Source organism: Trichoplax adhaerens, genomic scaffold (genome assembly GCF_000150275.1).
Source record: "Trichoplax adhaerens TRIADscaffold_8 genomic scaffold, whole genome shotgun sequence".
Lineage (NCBI taxonomy): Eukaryota > Metazoa > Placozoa > Uniplacotomia > Trichoplacea > Trichoplacidae > Trichoplax > Trichoplax adhaerens.
Window position 1 is genome coordinate 250,773 of NW_002060950.1, and position 22,151 is coordinate 272,923.

At 31.5% G+C, this 22,151-nt stretch overlaps 1 protein-coding gene across 1 annotated transcript; it reads right to left on the reverse strand.

Moving 5' to 3' along the window:
• Window positions 1-6,154: 6,154 nt before the first annotated feature.
• TRIADDRAFT_58489 (uncharacterized protein) lies at window positions 6,155-22,126 on the reverse strand (the record flags this gene model as incomplete). The annotated part of the gene is made up of 55 exons (XM_002114681.1): window positions 6,155-6,201; window positions 6,433-6,464; window positions 6,917-7,026; window positions 7,267-7,395; window positions 7,476-7,514; window positions 7,627-7,698; window positions 7,730-7,820; window positions 8,035-8,082; window positions 8,203-8,298; window positions 8,465-8,553; window positions 8,687-8,829; window positions 8,957-9,102; window positions 9,198-9,368; window positions 9,539-9,927; window positions 10,079-10,195; window positions 10,290-10,366; window positions 10,521-10,695; window positions 10,989-11,150; window positions 11,301-11,303; window positions 11,384-11,488; window positions 11,687-11,836; window positions 12,324-12,505; window positions 12,588-12,665; window positions 12,972-13,029; window positions 13,164-13,322; window positions 13,433-13,654; window positions 13,738-13,855; window positions 13,977-14,056; window positions 14,143-14,220; window positions 14,334-14,474; window positions 15,192-15,350; window positions 15,516-15,629; window positions 15,935-16,041; window positions 16,301-16,411; window positions 16,519-16,618; window positions 16,754-16,867; window positions 17,096-17,193; window positions 17,326-17,402; window positions 17,734-17,777; window positions 18,053-18,121; window positions 18,206-18,259; window positions 18,422-18,468; window positions 18,550-18,632; window positions 18,912-18,952; window positions 19,058-19,108; window positions 19,225-19,289; window positions 19,406-19,436; window positions 19,516-19,566; window positions 19,662-19,724; window positions 19,859-19,990; window positions 20,223-20,280; window positions 20,647-20,870; window positions 21,231-21,330; window positions 21,508-21,599; window positions 22,043-22,126. The coding sequence occupies 55 exons, from the start codon at window positions 22,124-22,126 to the stop codon at window positions 6,155-6,157; spliced, it is 5,676 nt and encodes a 1,891-aa protein (XP_002114717.1).
• Between the last annotated feature and the right edge of the window lie 25 nt (window positions 22,127-22,151).

Below are 22,151 nucleotides of genomic sequence, written 5' to 3' on the forward strand. Positions count from 1 at the left end.
AATATATTAGTTTGATGTATAATAAGTTCTAACAACTATCTTATTTTAATCCGTTAATCTTGATAAATAGAACCTTCTATGTGGTGAATGTAATTTTTAAGGTATTCAATGAATTATCTCCGGTTTATACGAAGTAATTCTATGTACGATGATTATTGAACAAAAAATACGTGTTCTAACTAAAATAGCAACTACGAAAGCAATGAGATAAAATGGCAGTAAGAAATATACCTTAATTTCGTAATCCCAGTAAGACTTTGTATCCAAGAATCGTAATTTTTATTGCATTAGATTATACATAGAGCTTGTATCATGTAGCTACGCAAGTATACTAATGAATATCAGATAAAAATTACAGTAAATCCAAAACAATTTCGAAATGTATTAATAAATTTATGTAGCTTAGAAGTTATGTTATTGATTTATCCAGATATATCTTGCAATCTCACCAATTAGGATTAAAAGTGATGATTGCCTTAGCAACAAGTGCCAAAGCTGATTCTTTACTACGCATGGGCTAAATTATCCATTCCATGGCAACCAAAATGATACGCCTTTCCTCAAAGTGAAGTGTTTGCTAGCGCGATTTAGAAGACATTAGGTTCTTTTGATAGTAACTGTATGTATTAATAGTCCTTGTACAGGGGCGTTTACGATTAGCAACTTGCTTGCATTCTTAGTAAAGGTAAAAGATTTACTTTTTCATAAATTTGATACCATATTTCTGATCTTTATTCCCTAATTTCTCTACTTGAATAGTACACCCAATTCTATCGAATTTAATCGATTTTCCTAGCAAAAACTATGGCAGGTAAGCTGAAAGTTAAATACCAGGGTAGCCTATTGTTTGACCGTAGAATAGCTTATATAATGTTGCTATACAAATTTAGATGATTGAAAACATCGCTCCGTAGTAGGCAGAGTAATATATTAGATCCTTAATTGGATCAAAATTAAAAAAATACCATATTAGACTCCAAAGTGTTGACTTTATCGAGAGAGAATTACCAGAATTAGAATCTTTTTTTATAATTTTGTTATTGTTTTAACCTACTGTGGTATTAACATAAATCTCATTATGGCTAAAGTAATTGATTCATTCTGTAGATATTTCGGTGATTAAAAGATAAAATATAAAACTGAAGTTAGTTAAGTTGCTATAAAATGTAGAATCATCATTTTTTAATCCTATCGGTGCTTTATGTCTATTTATTAGCACCCTGTAGGCCTGATCCACCTGTGGTTGGTAAAGTAACCCATCAAAGTATTGAGTTGTACTGGGATGAGCCACCATTAGAAGGCACTAATGGTGAAGTTAAACACAATAATTCTACTGATCGAGTACGTTACTGTGTGCAAGAAGATGACAGTTCACGAAGCTTGCATCCTAAAGGTTTTGGAACTGTATATACGTTAGTATTACGAAAATATCCCTCACAGTATACAGCATGATGGTTTTTTGATATTAAACAATAAGCATGAATTCGGATTGCTACCAAGAGCTGTATCGAAAAAACGATTGCTTTTTTATAACATAACTAGTGATAAAATATTGTAACTTCTCTAACTTAACTGCATGACAAATTCTATTCTCTTATCTTTGCAGTGGCTATGCTCGCAATAATATTTTTCAGGGATTGGAGGCACAATGCAAATATCGCTATCGTTTGCGTGCGAGCAATTCCAACGGAAATAGCGAATGGAGTCCAGCAGTTGATGTATCGACTACACGTATGTTTTGTTGCATACAATCACACTAATTATTAAGTTATAGCACCAATTTTTCTGCATACAAATTAACTTAAGGATAGAAATTCCTCTAGCCTTTGATAATTGGCTAGTAAGATTGACTGCAACTAATAGAAATACTGTGTTTTTGTATGCATGCTCGTACTAAAATCCGATGTTACTTTTTAACTCTTGTCATACCTTATGAATTCACAAATTTTCAAAATCAAAACCGAGATATAGATAATAATAATGTTTTATGATAGCAGTAGTTAACTGATTAATTCAGCGATTTAATATAGAACTATCGTGTCGAAGACAAACCATCAATAACAGAACAATTACTCCTTCCATGATCTAAACTGGGTTTCAATCGCTATACAACATATAGGCATTAATATTGTTATTCAGTATAACATTACCCTCATTCCTCATCTACACTAAATTACGAACAGAAATAGCTTCCGTATTTAATCTGTTATTGATTTAATTACGAAGAAATAGATATTTATCTCAAATGGAACAGACAGTACAGTATTTAGCAGATAATTCGCATTGCCTACGTATTTATTAAATATAAAATAAACATCAAACTTAAATTCAGTTTTGATTCGTAAGTTCATTGTAACGGGTCATAGACTGTAATATTTAGTTTATAAACACAATTTATTTAATATGGCTATTAGCTATTGTTCTTTAATACAACAACATGGATTAAAAATGGCATAGGGGTATGAATTACGGAAATTCACAGACTTCATATTTATTTACGAATCATAGTTTCATATCAACAACTTTTTTATTTTTGCGTGTTATACGGTATCTATATAAAAGATATAAATCACCAAAATAGTAATAAAAATTTCGTCATAGAATTACACTAGCACTGATAATAATAATAGAAACAGTAATTATCGTCACTATTAATGGGTTTTTAAAAGAAATCAATGACGAATTATCCTTGAAGGGTTTTGTTATTTTCTTGGCAGAATTAATAACGACATATACTGTTAGAATAATTAATAAATCTATTAATGAGAGTTGGGAGAAGTTGTGATTTCCTTCTATTGATGATAGTAATAGCTATATAGTAATCTGTAATCACTGATGCTTTTGTACAGCAGCTAAATACTGTACTGTAAGTCTTTACTTCATTAAAGCGCCGTCTACATCTACTTTTTTTATCTTCATTGTTAAATATACAGTAGTACCCTACTAATAGTATTTCAAATAAAACTTCAAACTATATTTTTTGGGATATAACATCAATTACATATATTCCTCAACTTTGACTAGTAATGCTAGGGTCGGCTAGATATAGGATTCACAATTTTCAAATCTTAAAAGTCATAAGTAGTGTATGTTCTATTGCTTGTGACCGATTTGAAATACGGTATGCAATTTCTAGGGAAACCAATTACAGGAGATGACCTACACAAAGCAGTTAATCATCAAGATAAAAATGCTGTTATACTCTTGTTGGATGAAAAGTACGTAAAGCAAATATTCTCATAATCTCTACTTACCAGAGCCCTCTCTGAATTTTTTTAGTAATATGTTAAAGATACTGATTAGTATGCTGAATTCAACTACATAAGTTTTATCTGGTAATCATAAAGCTATCCTAGAACTAACATGACTGCTTAAATTTCTTTTCATGGTTTACAGCAAAAGTATTATTGATTTACCAGATCGCTATGGCTTGTCTCCTTTAATGAGTGCAGCTCAAAAAGGCTACTACGAGTAAGACTGTAATTTCGATCGAATTCTTTAAATTTTCATTTATTTGAATTCAATGAAAATCAATAAGAATTATGTAAATCGTACAACATCATTTTTAAATTTAGTTATATTAAATTGAAGATAAAACTACTATGAATTTATTATGATAGAGTGTGCGAAATTTTAATTGCCAATAATGCAGATGTTAATCGTAAGAACGCCAACGGGAAAACCAGGTATAACATCGACTCCATACTTCATTTCACCTGTATAGAAGACTTACCTAAAAATTTTCTTACATTCGCCTTTTTTCAATATTAGCACATCACGTATCATAAATATAAAATAAAAGCTTTTCTTAAATTATATTTCCTAAATTCCTAAATTTGTAATGAAAAAAATTTAGCTTTATGCTAGCTTGTTTCATGGGTCACTTAAAGATTGTTCGCCTATTGCTAAAAAATGGCGCCGTCGCTTCAGAAACAGATAATGGAGGTAAAAAAATAGAGTCTAATAAAACATAGATGCAGTCTCGAATTTATCGTCTGGTAGTTAATCTTACTAACTAGTATAGTAATGATTACTGGCATAGAAAGACACTATAATTTCATAGCAAATGTTTTATCATCCAGGATCGACCGCATTACATTGGGCTGTTGATGGTGGACATATCGATGTAGTCCGTTACCTATTGGAAAATGGGGCTAAGGTTGAAATACGGATCAACATATTAACACATAGATTAATTTAGATCTTTCTTTTCTGCATTTCGCCGCAATTATGAAATTTTTCATAAATGAAGTATTTATGAATTATTTAGGTCACTCAAAGAGATACTGTTTCTGGTTGGACTCCAATAATAAGAGCAGGTACAGTAGCACTGCACAGTTCTGCATACATCTATATTAAAGCCTTGTAATACAGTTCTACAATTGGTCTACCAGTAATTTACTTGATGTTGCTACAGTAATGACGATAGTATAAACAAACACCTTTAGAAAGATTCATCGCCATATCGGCCAAAGCAGCATTTGACAAATCTCATTTTAAATCATGTTTTAATATATAAATGGCTACGAGTATAGTAGTACGAATTTATATATTCTAAAGTATAAGCTTACTTAGACATTAAAATGCTTGATATAGGATTTATTAAAAGCTTGTAAAGAAAACAAACGGAGTGAAGATAAATCGCGATAGTAGTGTCTACCGTGTTGCATTCAGTTTTAGAATTAAGATTAATTGCCTAGTATAAATTTAAATTGACCACGTCATATAGTAGTAGATTATACATTATTAATATGTTATAACCCACTTATTTTTTATCTGATAGCGGCCTCTGGAAGTAACCAGCGAGTGGTACGAGTATTAATAGATCATGGTGCTAGTGTAAATGATAAAGATCCTGAAGGCAAGACTGCATTGATGGTAAGATAACATTAACAGCTTTAACATATTATCCATACAATCATATCAGCGAAATTCAACAAGCCTTAAAGTTTGATAAATAATTATTCAATGCTATAGGTTGCAGTTATTAACGGATCGGAAGAAGTTATTCAAGTCTTGTTGGAACATAAAGCTGATATAAGCTATAAAAACGAAGTCAGTATCGTATACGCAGATGTAAATTTTTCATGTATCATCGATATAGATAATTTGCTTGAGTTAAAATGTCAGCCTTTCTAATAATCCTATCTATCTACTTATCTTTAGTATGGTAAAACTGCTCTAGACTTCGCTCAAACATTCGATCGTAGGGTAATCTAATTTATTTGGCTTGTAAATTATGCCCAGTATATTGAATAATGTATTTATATAATACTTAATTTTTTCTTTACAGAGGATTGTGGCCTTGTTTGAAAAATATCGCGAAGAATCTGCTTAAGTGCAGAAATAAGCACCACAAATATTGATATTTTCAAACTTTCTATATTTTGATGAAGTACATTACATAACATCTTGTCAAGATTATTTATAGAATTCAGTCTATTCTTTTTTGTTCTTATTGACATACAATAGTCCCTCTAAATTTTCATTCTTTGTTATTTCATTATATTCAATCATAAAAAATTTTAAAATTTCATGGCGTCATTTAATTCTATGTTAAAGCTTATTTTATTCTGAAATAGTGAATCATGATATTATATTGTGATCAAACTTTTCGATGATAACTAAATTTATAACAGTTTTATACTGGATTAACGGTATACTTTTATAGCAATTCCATTGCTTCCAGAATTAAATAAGACCATTTTTTCCATACTAAATTAAAATTGGAGGTAATAAAGTAAAGTATCATATCAAATTTGATTAAAATACTTAGTGAGAAACTGAGCCAAATTATGACTAATAATTATAGTATGGATTTATGTCTTACGATATTGTGCCGTATCGATATTTAAAAAGAAAAATTCTACATATAGACCACTTCAAAAAAATTTAATGAAGACTATGAAATCTCATAATCGTAAGGTTATCTAGTTACCGAGAAAGTAAACATTATGCATGTTCATTGTTATTTTAATCTCTGCCACTTATATTAGAGTACGTCATTACCAATTAGAGCGCATTGCATTAACAAAAGAAGCATTTTTATTAAGGATTTGATAAGTAAGAAAGTAATTAATTTCGATATCATTGAATGACAGTGAAGCAAATATAATTTGTTTAGGGCGATAAATCAAATTACAAATATTTGCTTTCATACTGTTATAAACCCTTTACGAAATAATCCACGGTTATTATTTACTGCGATTGATAGAAAATACCAAAATCGTATAAATCTTAGAGGCCGTTTTCATTTACTTTTCAGTATTGTAGTCAACGTGTGACCACAATTACATAAGGTTTGCTAGAATCAACTACTTTTAACTATTCAGATTATTAGAACAATTCCAAATACAAGCTAGTAAGTTTACCTAAGAAAATGCTATAATATCTTTGTAGCTTCTATGCAATTAAACACTGACTTTAGTCTACCTTGAACCAACAATACGTCTGGCCAAAGCACCCTGAAATGTCAATTAGTGAGATTTCAAGTTTAAGTAATTGTTTAACATATTTTTTGGAGTAATTCATCTTGCAGCTTAAAATATTTTGTAAACTTACCGGGAACGCGTACAGAAACACTGCTACCGAGAATATGAGAATGATGACGATTATCAGTGCAATGCAATAGTATTTAATTTTTGGCCATAAAATGAACTTGCAAGATTTGAAGGGATTCGTAAACCACAAAAAGGATGTTGCCGGTCGACTGTTTTTGATAGTAAACAAATATAAACATAAGGTTAATATTAATTTTGTTTTCCACTCTAAATGAAGTTCTTACTCATTTTAATAAAAATATCAAGTATTTACACTTATGAAACCGTGGAAATACGATAGGTACATTATTGCCGAGATAAAAATTGATCTTAGAGCTTGCAGTTGCTGCTCCAAGAATATTAAAGCCTATACTCACTTGGGAGGATCAAGATGAGGATTTGCATTAGGATCACTACGTCCAACTCCAGCAGGTTTTGCAGCAGCTTCTTCACTAGTTAAGATTTCAATTGACATTTCCACTTTACCCTATTTGGAAAATAGAGTCGACCTTAAGTATTGCAGTAATTATTAATCTATGGCACTTCATAAATCTAATGGCATATTTTATGCGCTTATTACACTTGCAACAAACATCTTCTCAATAATGTGAATTACGAATACGGTTTGAATAATACAATCAGGAAGATTACTGATAGCATAAAATAATTAGTAAAATTTGTTAAAATACTCATTTCGAGGTTTTCATAGGCATAATTTAATTCTAACCGTTATTTCTGGATTTTCTGCTTCACTTTTAACTACAGGCCACCAGCCTTGCATTTGTTTCATTTCGAAGATGGAGACTAAATCCTTGCCTTTGCCTCCGCGTCCAGGAAGTTGATCCAAAGTACATTTCTTTGCAGTTTTTGCCGGTTTTGTCAAAGCGTTTAAATTCAATTGTAACGTTCCTGATGGTATGATATAAGAATAATTACCTGGGCATATGAAATTACGATGATCACCAGTATTAACAACTACAAACCCAAAAAATCATCTTTCGAAAAGAGATCGTTATCCCAAATTTGTACTTGAACTTCCGGTGGTACCATTTCTGTAGTTTCATCCAAACTCCAAAAGTGCTCCTACCCGTAGGAAATAGCATAGAGGTGATAGTGAATCACATAATTCCTTATACTTAGACTCAATCCTGATCATTCGCTTTTAAAGTAATTAAAATAGCTTAGGTAACCTTTTTCTTAATGACAATAGATTTTTCTCCCGGCAAGTATTGGAACGGGAAAATGAACCGCCAGTTGAAATTTCCTTCCCCATTTAGCGATCTAGGAAAAGTCAAGGAACAAAATTAGTACAGCACTTTGATTGAGTAATTTTTGCAACCAGGTGAGTAAATACTAAACTACTAGCATTATAAGTTGCATATAAATCTATAAACAAAACAAGAGCCATATTTACATGCTGAATTAATGCTTTCATGCACTAGATGAAAGTTTATTATAGTTAGAGTGAAGAAATCCTTTGTAATAAAAGATCTACCTGTAATGAACGTCTGTTTTAAGTTTTTCATCCACTCCTCGGATCCAGCTACAAGAATATTATATTAAAAGATAAAAATTGCTAAAATTAAAATTTAAGTACTACAAATAAACTTTTCGTTAGTCTTGTTAAATGATTATGTAGTTCTTACGCAGATCTTATACATACCCTTTAACGTAAATATCACTCATTTTCTCTCCTAGTAATGACGTTTCGTCTAGGATAACATCAGAGGTATTGTATATAATAACTCGTAATTCATAGCTAAAATACAAGAGAGCAATAATTAATGAGATAGGTAAAAAGCCAATGATAGCCTGCATAACCCCCTGATGGTATTAAGTCGAGCACTCGTAGTTTCTCTCTACACTCAGCTTTGTATGCTTAGGCAACAAAAATAAAGTTAATTCGCGCTCATATGGAATCTTACTCTTTCGGCTTGCGAGGTGTAATATCGAACGGTGGACCAGGAGGTCCGTCACATTTCGGGAATATGTCTACCCACATTTGTAGTTTGCCCTGAACATTAACAGAGAAACGAATTAAATTTCCTTTCAATGGCTTTAGAATTTACTAGATACTGCAATTTGATAAAGTTCAACTATGGCTCAATAAAGAAAAATGTACGAGTAGTTTTAAATTGAAAGTTAACCTGCTCAACCCCTGGCGTAAGAGGATTAAATAAGGATCTTGTCTCAACATGTTCAGGAACAATTTCTGCTTGCTTTCGTAAAACATGCAATGCTAATCGTTGCTCAGGTTCACCAAGATGTTTATGTTTTTTCATATCCGTTTCTAGATAATTAATAGCAGCCATATTATTACAATTATATTCGTTAAGAATTTAGAGACTTTCTCAGTAGGAAATAGAATTACCAAGAATCAGTTCAATATTAACTTCTGTAAATAAAATTAGCCCTACCGAAATCAGCCAAATTGTATATTTCTCCGTTAAGTATTACTTGAGCATTGCTGGTAAACCGAGGAGATGGAAGTCCGTGATCTTCACACCATTTAATCAGAATATCCTTTGGCAATCGGGCATCTCGCCATTGATTGACACCGGAACTAAAAAGACGTAGAAATTATTATTTATTAAATAAGCAAAATTCCTAAAACATTAACAAAAACGAATTGGTAATATAAATCTTATGTTAACTAACGTGCAATAAGTTTCCGGTAAGCCGCATAAAGCGTTATGCTTAGTAAGATAACGATTTTCTAAATCAATAGATGTTTCGCCAATGAGATCATCTTTACTAATCATATCCCAATCCATAATTGAAATTTTTAGATCTTTCTGTTGGGGTAAAGTGCAAGTCAATTCGAACATCCTAAAAAATGAGGTAATTTAATTAAAAATTAATTTATTTATTTGAGAAAAGTAAATATCAGACGTTGGCCATATCGTCGAGGTTTAATTGTATGTTTAATTATGAATTGTGTACAATATTATACGCACTGGTATCATCTAGTGCGATAGTTCATTTAGACTATTACTTACCGACCAAATACTGGATTGATGGTATTTGGTATATAATTATCCCTATCGTTAATCTTTTCTTTTCCAATTTTTATGACACAATATGGATCTGAAGCACCATTTTGATCTTTAGGAGCTAAATCAATAGCTTTAATAACATAGACACGGACGATACACTGCAATCCTTTAGTTTTGGGCAATCGCTCAGGATCAAACACTTTTGATGGCAAGGGCTCGCTTGGATCTGATGGCAAAGGGTAAACTCTAAAAGTACCCTTAAATTCTCCAACTAGTTCACCTTCATCATCCTCTCCTTTTTTCTTGGCTTTACCACGATAGATCGGAAATAGTTGAACAAAGTCTTCGAAGTTGTTGTAAATTTCAACTTCTTCTAATTCAGTTTTAAATATCTACATCAAAAATAATGAAAATTTCTAGCTTAGAAACCAATCTAGATAGCTAAATATGTTGTCTAGATAGCTGAATAGGCAATGTAACGAATGGTTAATCAGATAAGTTTAAACATATAGACTATACGTAAATAGAACGTGATGGTATTACCTTCAGCTTATCGTATCCTTTACTTATGTAGTCCGTCGCTCTCTGTAAATCTTTAGGATCCCCAGTTGAAGCATAGTACTTTGACCACCAATCAATTTCTTCCTCATCCTGTTTATTCTGTAAATCCAATCGGATATAAAAGGATATACAATAAAAAATAAAGATGAATTTTTACGTTTTTTTAAGCTCATCAATTTAAAAATTTATACACCTTGTCTTCATCTTTCTTTTCATCTTGTATTTCTATTGCGATCATATCATGACCAGTATTATTTATTCCACCATTACCTTCGCAATACAAAGAATTTATTTTAAATAAACATGTGCTAACTTTTATATTATAAAATGAATTACAAACTGGCTCAGTCAATCTAAAGTTTTGTATTAGATATTTGTTAGCATACTCATATACGTTGATCGTAAAGCGCTATTGAATACGTACTAGTTGAGCCAATTTCACCCGCTTGCAGTGCATTTTGGCTTGCTGTGGGATCGTAGTCGTATTTACTGATGTCGTTTATAACATGAACGCCTACTAGAGGTTTATTGCCGAATGCTCTATGATCGATAACCTTGATATTTAAAGGTGGTCTATAGATTTCTTCTTTGGGTAACATCTGTCAAGTGTATTAATATACGTAAGTAATCAGAATCTATTATTTTTACAGAACAATATTATCTGCAATTAGTGAGAAGAAATGTCAATACTACGTCAAGTATGGTCAGCATTCAGTTTAAAGTCATGATGCGTTACTACTAATACTATTACATCAGCCAACAAAGTAATTACTTATTACCTTAATAATACATTATTGGATTGTCAGGGTCTGAATAGGCTTTTTAATTTAATTGGTACAGTAATATATTACCGCAGATACTGCGAAATGTATCGTATCAATTAATCTCTTACCACATCGAAAAAGATTATCGGATTATCAAAGTTTGGGTTTTTTCGAACACTCTTGATTTTTGGTGTTTTTTGAATATAACCACCAACGTCTAATTCAATACTGGGGGAATTAACGGGTAATAAACGAAATCTTTTCAAGTTTCGAACTCCCCAACATAGCGCCTAATATATGGAAGAAGTACAAGAACGGAGATTTTTAGTTGATTATTCGCTACGAGTATGAACGGTATGAGTAGCTCTTAGTATTTACTCTGACAGATGCCAAACAACATAAAGCTCTTTTGCAGAATAATTACTGTATTACTTACTTACAATCTAAGTATAAATTAAAAAATTGTTTTATTGAGAGCATATTTTAAGTTTAAAGTATTAATTAATTTAGGAACGACTTTAACCTCGATAGCTGTTCGTCGAAGGACAGGTCGAATTCCGCTAGGAACGATGTACAATTCACTATCCTTCTTCTTTGGAGGAGCAAATGGTAAATCTCCACCGTCAATCTATGGATTAGATTGAATAAATGAAACAATGACCATTACTGATATTAGACAACGAAGTAGTAAGAAAGTCCAGCAATTGTGGATATGATTTTTGGGTATTTAGTATATCTTTCATACGCGACTTATTGCTTTTTATCGATATTATTACAGCATGTAAGTTAGCATGAATTAGAAAGTAATCAAAAATTACAAACTAACCAAAAGTAGTTCAAATGCAGCTAAAAGTTCCCCTGCATTGCAATTGTTTTGTATGATTTGATACCAAGCCAATTTTGGAGTTCGAGATTCATTGGATTTCCACTTGATCATCGGAATTGCATTACACCTTCCGATAAATTCTGGCTTTCCCTAATAATATGATTTAGATGGATCTTACTCAGCAATTGATATTAGTTTATCATTTATGTTAGATTATGAGTTAATATCCAAAGATCAATTAACCACTAAAATCACTGAAATAGTATAACCCATTTAATCCAGACTAAAGTCAAGATAATAATGCCTAGCTTGTTCATTTTTTGCAGAGTTAAAGTAGGAACTGTGGATTAACTATTATAACGAATAAAGTAAAGGTTTATGTAGCTCTTATAGAATAAGAAAGCTCTATAAACGCATTTATTTCAATTACAAGACATATTAATTGATAAAAAAGGTAAAATAATCTTCTATAACTGCCAAGTATAGATACTTATTCTGCATGTTTCTTTGGTACAGTAAGTAAAATTTATTTAAATTGAACACGACTAGGAAACAAAATAACTATAAAATACTAATTCAAATATAGCTTAATGATGCGCGTTTAAAATAGAAAAATCAAAATGAAATCTAGCATTACAAAATCATCTGAATCGAAGATTTCGATGGTAATTTGATAAGGATTTGCTATGATGTCATCGCGACTGCCAAATATTTCTATTTCGTCATAAATCAAGGTTTGATCCCAAGTCGGACATAAGGTCTTTTCTATCGTTTGTGTTTCCTGACTAAGGTTGCCGAAGGTTACTCTAGCGTAAGGATCTACCGCGAAGAATAAAACATGACGATCGAGCGAATTTATTACTTTATCAATATGTCATGCTCAAACCGTAAAATATCTTACCTGATAAACCGCTTCTGTCAGCAGCTATTAGATCTCGAGCTTGATAAATATAAGCACGCAGCTGAAATTTGTGACTTTCTAAAAATTTGAATCAATTAAAAATTAGCTATTCGAAATGAGATTAAAATATTTCTATGCGTATATCCATATGTTTGCTAGGGTTTGATATTCAAATGACCATGATGGAATAATAAATACCGAACAATTAAAATACTGAGGGACTCTAGTTTACTTAGCAATTTCTATAAATTTTACTGTATCAGAGGTTACCTTTCTACCACATTATATTGATGAATAACCGGTAAGTTATTTATTTACGTAAGTATATCTTTTAATTAGTAAATTTTAATTAATACTTAGAGAATCACTTATATGTACGCTTACTTTTAACATCAAGAGACATTCTCGGCGCTAAAGTGTATTCTGTTTTATGTTTTTCATCCTATAAATTAAATGATTTCAATGTTACTAAGACTAAGCGATAGTGAGTTACATGAACTTAATATCGAGTATAATATGTATAAAACTATTTTAATTATAACAATACCAATTATAGAAGATAACATATCGACTTACCGAAAAAACAAATACTGGTGGCCCTTTTGGTTTTACTGCTTTAAGCTTTCTAATCCACCTGCGCCTTCTGACAAAATCGGTCATGCTACTTTTAGGATGGAATTTACTGGAGAAACTGGTAGCATACTGCCATCCTTCGCTAGAAGTAGACTTAGGCTTCTAGAATGATTTAGCCAGGTTGTCGATAATGTTTAGGCGGATATTAAATTCATTGGACTGCAATTTTTATTCTATCTTAAGAGCAATTAAAATGTTATGACTTCATTTACCTTCTTCTTGGCTGCGGAAGCATCCTTCAATCGTCTTTTTCTGACCCATCGTCTCCTGCGTTCTAAGTGATAATTCTTTTCTACTGGTACATAACCACTACCTAACGTATATTCCCAGCCATCTTCGTCAACTGCACGATCGTAATCAATTTGCCAATCACTTTCCCAAACCCATCCTTTGGGGAGTACAACCTCTTCCTTACCAGGGACTTTTTGTTTTGCCTAGACAGGTAATATTTAAGAAATTAGATAGACGATTTATGATACTTATTACCAGAATTAAAGGTTTATGAGCATGTATTTACTTCATTGGTCCAAGGCTCCTTAGGTGCGTACCATTTACCACCCGGTATCGTTCGACATTCGTTTTCAAACATATCTTCTAAATAGAATTTTCGTCCTGTGTCCTTTTCATACTGATTGCTATTTTACAAGCAGAAATAGAAACAACATGCATTCCGTGTTTAATGATGTTGACGATATTTTAAGAGTATAAAATAAGATCTAAAAGGTTTTAGTAATCAGTAGTTCAGAGCTAAAGTACCTAGTTTCAGGACTCATAAACCAATCTGTTTCGAATACCCATCCCTCTGGTTCGATAAAATTCTCTTTCTCTAGGTACAACTGATTTAGAAATTAAGTAATATATGATTTTAGACTGGCTTGATAAATTTTAATATGGAGGCTTTAATTCAAGAAGTTATATTTACTTCTCCTTTATCATCAGAATATTTAGGGCGTGATAAGCCTTTCGTTGTCCATACAGCTATATTGTGCTGATTTTCATACTGTTAACACAGAAAAATTGCCTGTTAGTTATTTATCGGAAGACATTGAATACGGGGCCAAGCAATTCTTAGTATAAATGCTCATTAATTGTATATATGTAAGCATTAATTACCGTTTCAGCAAAGATAGATGGATCACCTTGGTTACTTAACATATCTGTCCACTTTGCATTTTCCTTGGCAAAGCCTAGCCAAAGTTGAACGCGTAATTGGCATGGAATATTCCATTTTTTATCAGCTTTTTTGCCCGGATACTAAAAATGTAGGTTATATTATTTTTAAGTACAGTATTTTTACCAAGATATAAGTTTTGGAATAAAGGCTACTATAATATGTGAAAACTTTCAGATAACTTGATGTCTGTGTAGTGTATATGTTACATATATATATATATAGATTGTACTTCAACTATAATCTACTCATAATATTGATATTTTTTACTGCTCTTAAATATGCATATCTTTACAATCTGTTTGCAACATATTCAAATATGGCTCGTTGTAATTAGTTACTTACAGCACTCACAGTCTTCGCTATTTTCTACTATCATTTGCTATTACATAGTCTGTTATGGCATATGTTGTATCTCATTCTACAATCTTGTTCTCTGCATATGTTCTATCTCAAAAGCTATAAAAACCGTCGATTTCGACCTCAGAAATCATGAGTTGCTCTAGCGACAGCAGTAGTACTTTCTTATTACGTTACTTCATGACAGCTTACATGCTGATCTACCGCAACTACCGTATTGTGCCTCTATTACTATCTACAATAAAGCATTTCACTTTTATTAAAACCCGTCGTACGATTTCTGTGAATAACTATTAAGTCTGTAGCCGCTGACTCTTCGAACCCTCTATCACAGTCTGTACATTTATATTTCGTAAGTTGTGTAGTAATTGTATTCCATGATTTTAGATGATATACTATAACAGATTTATCAGCTATTAATAGTTGCTCTAAATACTGACCTTTAAGTTTATGGTTTGAATTTTACCACAATATTTCCCGGTCGCATCGGGGTCAAAATTAGAAGAGTGTAGAATCTCATGTGCAGGAATTCTGTAATATGCCACTCTTTTTTCACCATATAACATCCAAATAACTACGTCAGGGATACTTATTTGGGGCTATAAATTAAAATCATTCATTAAGTCAAGCGAAGCTAAATCAAAGTCGATTTAAGTAATCATGTAATATCCAGATTTCCACTGAACTTTCTCTAATAAGGTAATCAGTTAGGTTGTACAGAGGCTTGCAAGCTTACAATAACCCTTTCATAAATCCTCTATTACCTCATATGCTATATCTTTCAGGCGCTGAACGAAATTCTCAATCTCTTCTACTGCATCAGTAACGGTTAATGGATTTAATAGTTCTAATTCTTGAACGGCATTCTTTAGGTATGCCTAAATGCAATTATTCAAAGCCAAATGTGTTACCCTACTTACATATATTTCTAATTTGCAATAAACAATGAAATTAATACCATTTCGGCTAAGCGAATTTCGTGCAATTTGCGGTCCAATATTGTGCTAGATGACTTGCCATTCATCGGTTGCAAAGATTTACTGAGGTAAAAGAAATCAAATTTCACTTAACTAAATTGCATGTATGCCTCTCTATAAAGATCTTTGAGTTAATGGATTAAATAAGATGAATTTTAGTAGTATTTACTACATGTGCATTTTGCATCCTGATTCCAGCAAAATACCTTAGATCTATTTTTAAGGTGCTGATCGTAGAAGTAATTTCGGATATAATTTCTTCTTCTGTCATCTGCCTTTTTATGCTTGAACGTATATGAACCAGATTTTCCTCCTAATTTAGGGCATAAAAAAACGGTTAATGCTCCTTCATTTCTGTAATCAACTGATATATTGCACTTTCGTGAAGAATAGCTATAAAAATGGAATGCAATATTACATTTTAACTTAATTACTACCAGATACTGAAATTAACTACGGAAACTAATATTTATAATTTACCAGTCGGTTAGTTATATTCAGCAACATATTGAGGTTATCAGTTCTCTTAGAGACGTCCTCCCAGTCAGATAGAACCGTGATACAAGGCTTACTTTTATTCCAGGGCAAGTAATAGTAATAATTGCCGTCAAAAATTGCATTAGTAGGAGGTGTTGTTGATGATGATGTTGGCACTCGATCGTCTAACTTATTGCCATTATTACCTAAGCATTGTAAGAGTTTTTTATTTATTAAACTGTTCAAAAATATACTTTTGCTAGAATAGTATACCCCATTTATAGAAATTTATGCCAACAATTTATAATCATACCAATGCTGACTTCAAATTCAATAGGACAGTCTTTTTCTTTAATCATGGTTGCTTCGTGGAAAGCCGCATGAAGAGCAAATTTTCTGGTGCGCATGAAAAGCTATGTTTATGTACCAATTTAGAAAATATTAAAGTTGAGTAAATAAGTCATACCAGTTATCCATAGTAAAATCAGTAACATTCTACTTAAATTGAAGCTTTGTGTTTTGGTTGCTAGGTAATATCTTTATCGTACCTTGATTTTATCACAATCTTCTTCAGTTACTTCGGTAACAGATGCATCATTTTCGTCATCAACATTAGTAGACAGCTCGATCAGTGCCCGCCCTCTGTAAGCGCAACCTTCTCCCTGATTTATCGTGTATGGATTATAATCAGGAGAATAGAAGAAAGCTTAAAGCAGTTTTCCGTGTTTGACATGGAAACATAGATTTACGTATATAATAATAAATATAAATCTTAAATTTAACTTAAAAAATTTATATGAATTCATCGGGACGAATAGTCAATTTTAAATGATTAAATTGAATAACGGAATCATCTTGTATTATTTTATATACTATACTGACTGACATACCTTTCCATCATTAAGATCTTCATGCTCATCAATACTGGTGAATTCTCTGGGTGAGCCGTAAAAGTTAATATAACATGGACCGAATGTGGGAGGAAACCCTACCAGTTAAAGTGCATAGCTTAGCTAGAGATTAATCGGCACTTCTAGTCATGTCCAGTAATTGTGACACTACGACTTGACGAGTTACGTAAATTACAATGACTTAAGAAAATCTTTCCCTTTAAAATTACCTTCCTCATTGTTAGATGATATACTGGAAATATTCATGAAGTAGGTACCAATAGAGTCATTCCGCCCTGCGTTATCCCTATGAAATTACAATTAAAGACACAGTTAAAGAAAGAAATTGACAATACGGTCTTGACTTCATAATATTTAATTACTTAATTGAAATTGTTAGCTCTAAGCCACGCAATACATATAAAGGGATCTATATTTTTAACTTTAGCTATAGAATAGTTTTCCTGCGATGAAACTGTTAACACTTGCGCTATCCAGTACATCGGAATTATTGGGAAAATAACTTATTGATAATGTATGAAACGAACAAGCGTTTTTATTTACCCTTGATTCTCGATACATAATGAATGTTAGTTTAGAACAAATATTTTTAATATAGAACACGCTAAAATTCTTACCAATCTATCATTGAAAGCTTTAGTCTTTCGCACATGGAAGGCAACTATTTACAAAAACAACGATTATAAAGAGCAAGATAACTTATTAAGCAACTGAGCACCATTAAATCATAAAATAGACACGTTTGCTTTCAATTATAATTGATTGATTAATTAATTACTATTATATGCATAAATATGATCAATTCCTCTTAGCTTATGAGCTATAGTCAATGTACTTTGCTGTCAATACATTCGGTTAATCAAGGCTATGATGCAATAAATATCAAGATTTAATATTAATTGTATAGTATTAAACTTAATAATATGAGCGCATTACCCTAATCTTTAGCCTTAACTCTTGATTCCATTCTGGGTTATCACAACTATATTCTACCCGAGTCTTTGCCTGATAAAGTGGTTCAAGTCAATTTGATATTTTGTTGATCTAACTTATAAATCAACGAATAGCTTTTTGTAATAATTAGCTTACTTTTCGTCCAGCATAAGAAAACTTAAAATACGGATCAACTAATTCCTTTTGATCCTATAATCAACACAGAAAGAAAATAGTCATAGTTTAAAGACATATTATTATATATAATACTAGATAGTTAACGTGTGACATATAATAGGAAAATTTGGGGAAAATTATTGATATCAAAAATTGCTATAGATAATTAAAGATAACATAATGGAAGAAGCTTACATCACTACCAAAGACTTTCTTAATGCCTTGTAGGAAGCCTACGTCCACTATTTATAGTTAAAATACATATATTTATTCAGCATTAAGGACTTTGATATTGAAATATTTTGAAGTAATCATTTCCCTACTCCTTGGTAGATCTTCAGCTCTGTAAACTTTTAAAGCAAACGTAGCAGAACGAAGTTGTATACCGGCGGGCTGTAGTAAATTCCTGATCAAGTGATAATATTTCGTAATATAAGAAATAATTTTAAGCAGCCAAATCACTTTATCTTACTCAAATTTTAATTATTTAATCAATATGTAAAGTAATAACATTTCATAATATAGAACTAAATATAAAGCAGCAAATTCCTTCATCCGACTCAAATTCTAATCATTTAATCAATATATCGGGTGACAATATTTCATAAAATAAGAATTAAATTCAAGGAAATAAATTGCTTTATCTAAATCAAATTCTAATCATTTAATCAATATGGTTACTAACGCTTCCATGTCATCTTCATCTGGAAAGTTTGTAGGAATATTCTGAAATAATAAGTGTAAAATTTAGTATTAAATTTATTAAAAAGGACTGTAATAATATGATCTTCATTGAAATGGACTTATAGAAACACAGCTAAAAATTCTTACTGGGGCTTCATCACCAGCAGCTAACACCATAGCGCAAATTTTTAGGTAGCCCTTAAAAATTTTAGAAATGCATAAACAAATTACACCTTGCAGAAATGATGCGTGTGATGATAAATCATTTATGTTAAGAAATGTGACTCTTAATATTCCTTCCTTAAAATAATCACCTTAACACCAGCACTACCATCATCAGGATCAGTCAATAATATCCATTTATTAATGAAAGCATGCTCTAAAAAACGATCGAAATAATTCGTAAAATAAAAATAAAAATACTTTCGCTACACTGACAGTTTCACTACGTGATAAATTCTTTAATATTGTAATAATATTATATTGAAATAACACCTTCTTCTTCATATACAGTTCCAATATCGATCTAATTATCAAGAATTTCGTAAATTAGTAAAAGTATTATAGAGTTGTGTAGTTAGCAAGAATTTTTGTTAATAGAATACCTTAAATGATCCAAGAAGGCTATTATATCGATATTTGTGAGCTGTAAATGCCTATAATTATATTGAAGAATCAATTATAAACTTGGTTTCATTTGGTACGAAAAATAGATATTAAATTAATTTTTCACTTAATAACTATAACATACTTGAAAAACAATTATTTCATCAAATAACTCCATAGGTGACAAATGAAAGTTGTAAAAGAATGTCTTAAAGTAAAATAGGAATTAGTTAAAATGGTTATTAGTATCAATTAATGCCATATTTTTAGTTCGAGATTGTGTTGTATTTGAAAGTATCGATGCACACCGATCTATTGTAGGCAAGTTTAGCTAAATATTACCTCATCAAAATAAGGTTTATTAGTCCTTTTTTTAACTTTAGTTTGTTGCGATTGATCGGCGACATTGACTCGAACCACTGGCTTAATATTAGATCCAACAAGACGACGTCCTTCGATAACCTTGATGCGAACCTATTGATAGGATCAGGGAGGAAGCAGAATTATAATGTGATGTCAATTATAAATCAGCCTGTCCTATTTTCTATTCCACGATATATATATAATTACAGCACAATACATATATCTTTCTATCAACCAATAACCAATCAATACCGACAGAATATCATTCGTATAAGCTTTCATTTTAATTTCTATCATTTGAAATAGTTTACGAATAACTTTATATGTAAAAGTAAGCAATTACTTGAAAATCTTGCGGTTTCTTAGATAGTTTGCGGCGATTCTTTCTCCGTTTTCTGGATCTAGGTTAATATTTTGCAATAAATGGCCACAGCATAAATAGGCAATTTAATGTAAGTTATAGCTGATCATAATTTTTTGACTATCTTATATACTGTCGATTCTATTCTATATAAAGTTCCATTATATCTAATATTCGTTATAACTATAAAGATAGAATGAAATATGTATTCAATAACTAAAGATGGATAAAATGTTAACACTATATATCGAAATTTTATATAAAATACATGGATTACAATAAAAAGTTCAACGCAAACTTTCCAGAAAATTCATAAGGCATTTGTCTGATCATCATTATTATAGCGGTAAAGTGCAGATTAATGCAGAAATATGTTACAGCATTTAGTTTAAGAGAAAAGCAATACCTCGCTACTCCACCAGTACCCCTAGGAGCAGCATCGCCTTCTTGGTTTTCTTCGTCTTCTTCTGCATCACCGTCTCCCTCTTCATTGATTTCTTGTTCTTCATCTCCTTCTTCTCCAACACCGCCAGCGTCATTGGCAGCATCGCCTTCTGAATTACCACCTTTGCCAGATTCGCTCTTGCTGGAAGGTGGTCCGTTATATTCAAGAGACAAGCTGATTGTTGCCTAAATTAATTGACGTTAGTTGTAAAGTTTATCTATAACCTCATTTAGGGGAACTATTTTTTTGTCTAATCAACAAAATAATTTCTATTCTTAGAGCTTTTAAGTCTTTTTTTGTGAAATTTTAATACAAACTGCATAGCGTTATGCTAATATATACTAAGAGATTAATGGAAATAACGTAAAATTTAAGTTTATGAAAGCTGAATTAAGCAGTACTTAAATTCGAATGCAGAATAATGGTATATGCAAACTATTAGAAAGAATAATGATGAAAGATTCTTTATCTAACGTAATTAGCTATCTATCTGAAGAATAAAAGCTGGTAATAATGACATTAAGCGCCATAGGAATACACTTTACCTCCATTGGATTGCCTTTCGGATCTTGCATAGCAAGATTAACATCTCGAGATTTTCTTTTGACTAACTCGAACAGGGGTATCGAAACTTGACCTAACAGTCTTTATATTCAGGTAATTAAATTATGAGTTATTACAAAGTATTAGTGTAAAATGAAACGTAATCAATTTCTAAGGTAATAGAATATAAAATGATTAACATGGATGAAAATTTTAACTTCAAGATAGCAAGGACCTTCTGCACTTCTAGTATTTAGAATATATATATGTATATGTAACCTGTTGCGCTGGAGTCTTTCCCAGTCTTTAACATGGACCTTTAGGGAATCGGCTTTAGTCAGAGGTTTGCCACCCAAATCGAAGTTCAGTGTCTGTTACGAATATAGAAGAAATAGAATATTATGATAGTAAAGTGTAAATTATTGTTAATCATAATCTTCGCTGTAGGAGGTCACAACTACCCTTGTTTATTATCATTGCATCTAGGAACACAGGCTATGCTGACATAACTGTGAATTTTATTTGTGCTATATTAAGGGAAAGCTGTTCAATAAAGTCATACAAAACTAGTAGAAATCGCAGTGTCGGTGACATAGATACATACTGCCATTAGTAAGTTTATTGACATCAAGCCTTACAGGTGTAGCCTTATCAATGCAATAGTAAAATTGTCTGCAGCTTCTGCAGATGCAATAGTTATTTATAGACAGTAATATCAAATAGCTTAACCCATTTCGTAAATAACTACGGTAATGAATAGAAATAGAGTCAATTTATTTAGATTATTGAAATTGATGTCTTTAGTTTGACTAACCTCATTCCATTCAGGGTTTAAATCATTTTTGATGACTTTGGTTTTTTGCTTTTCACCTACATCCAATCCATAGGAAACCAACATTTTAGTACATAAGAAACATGTTATG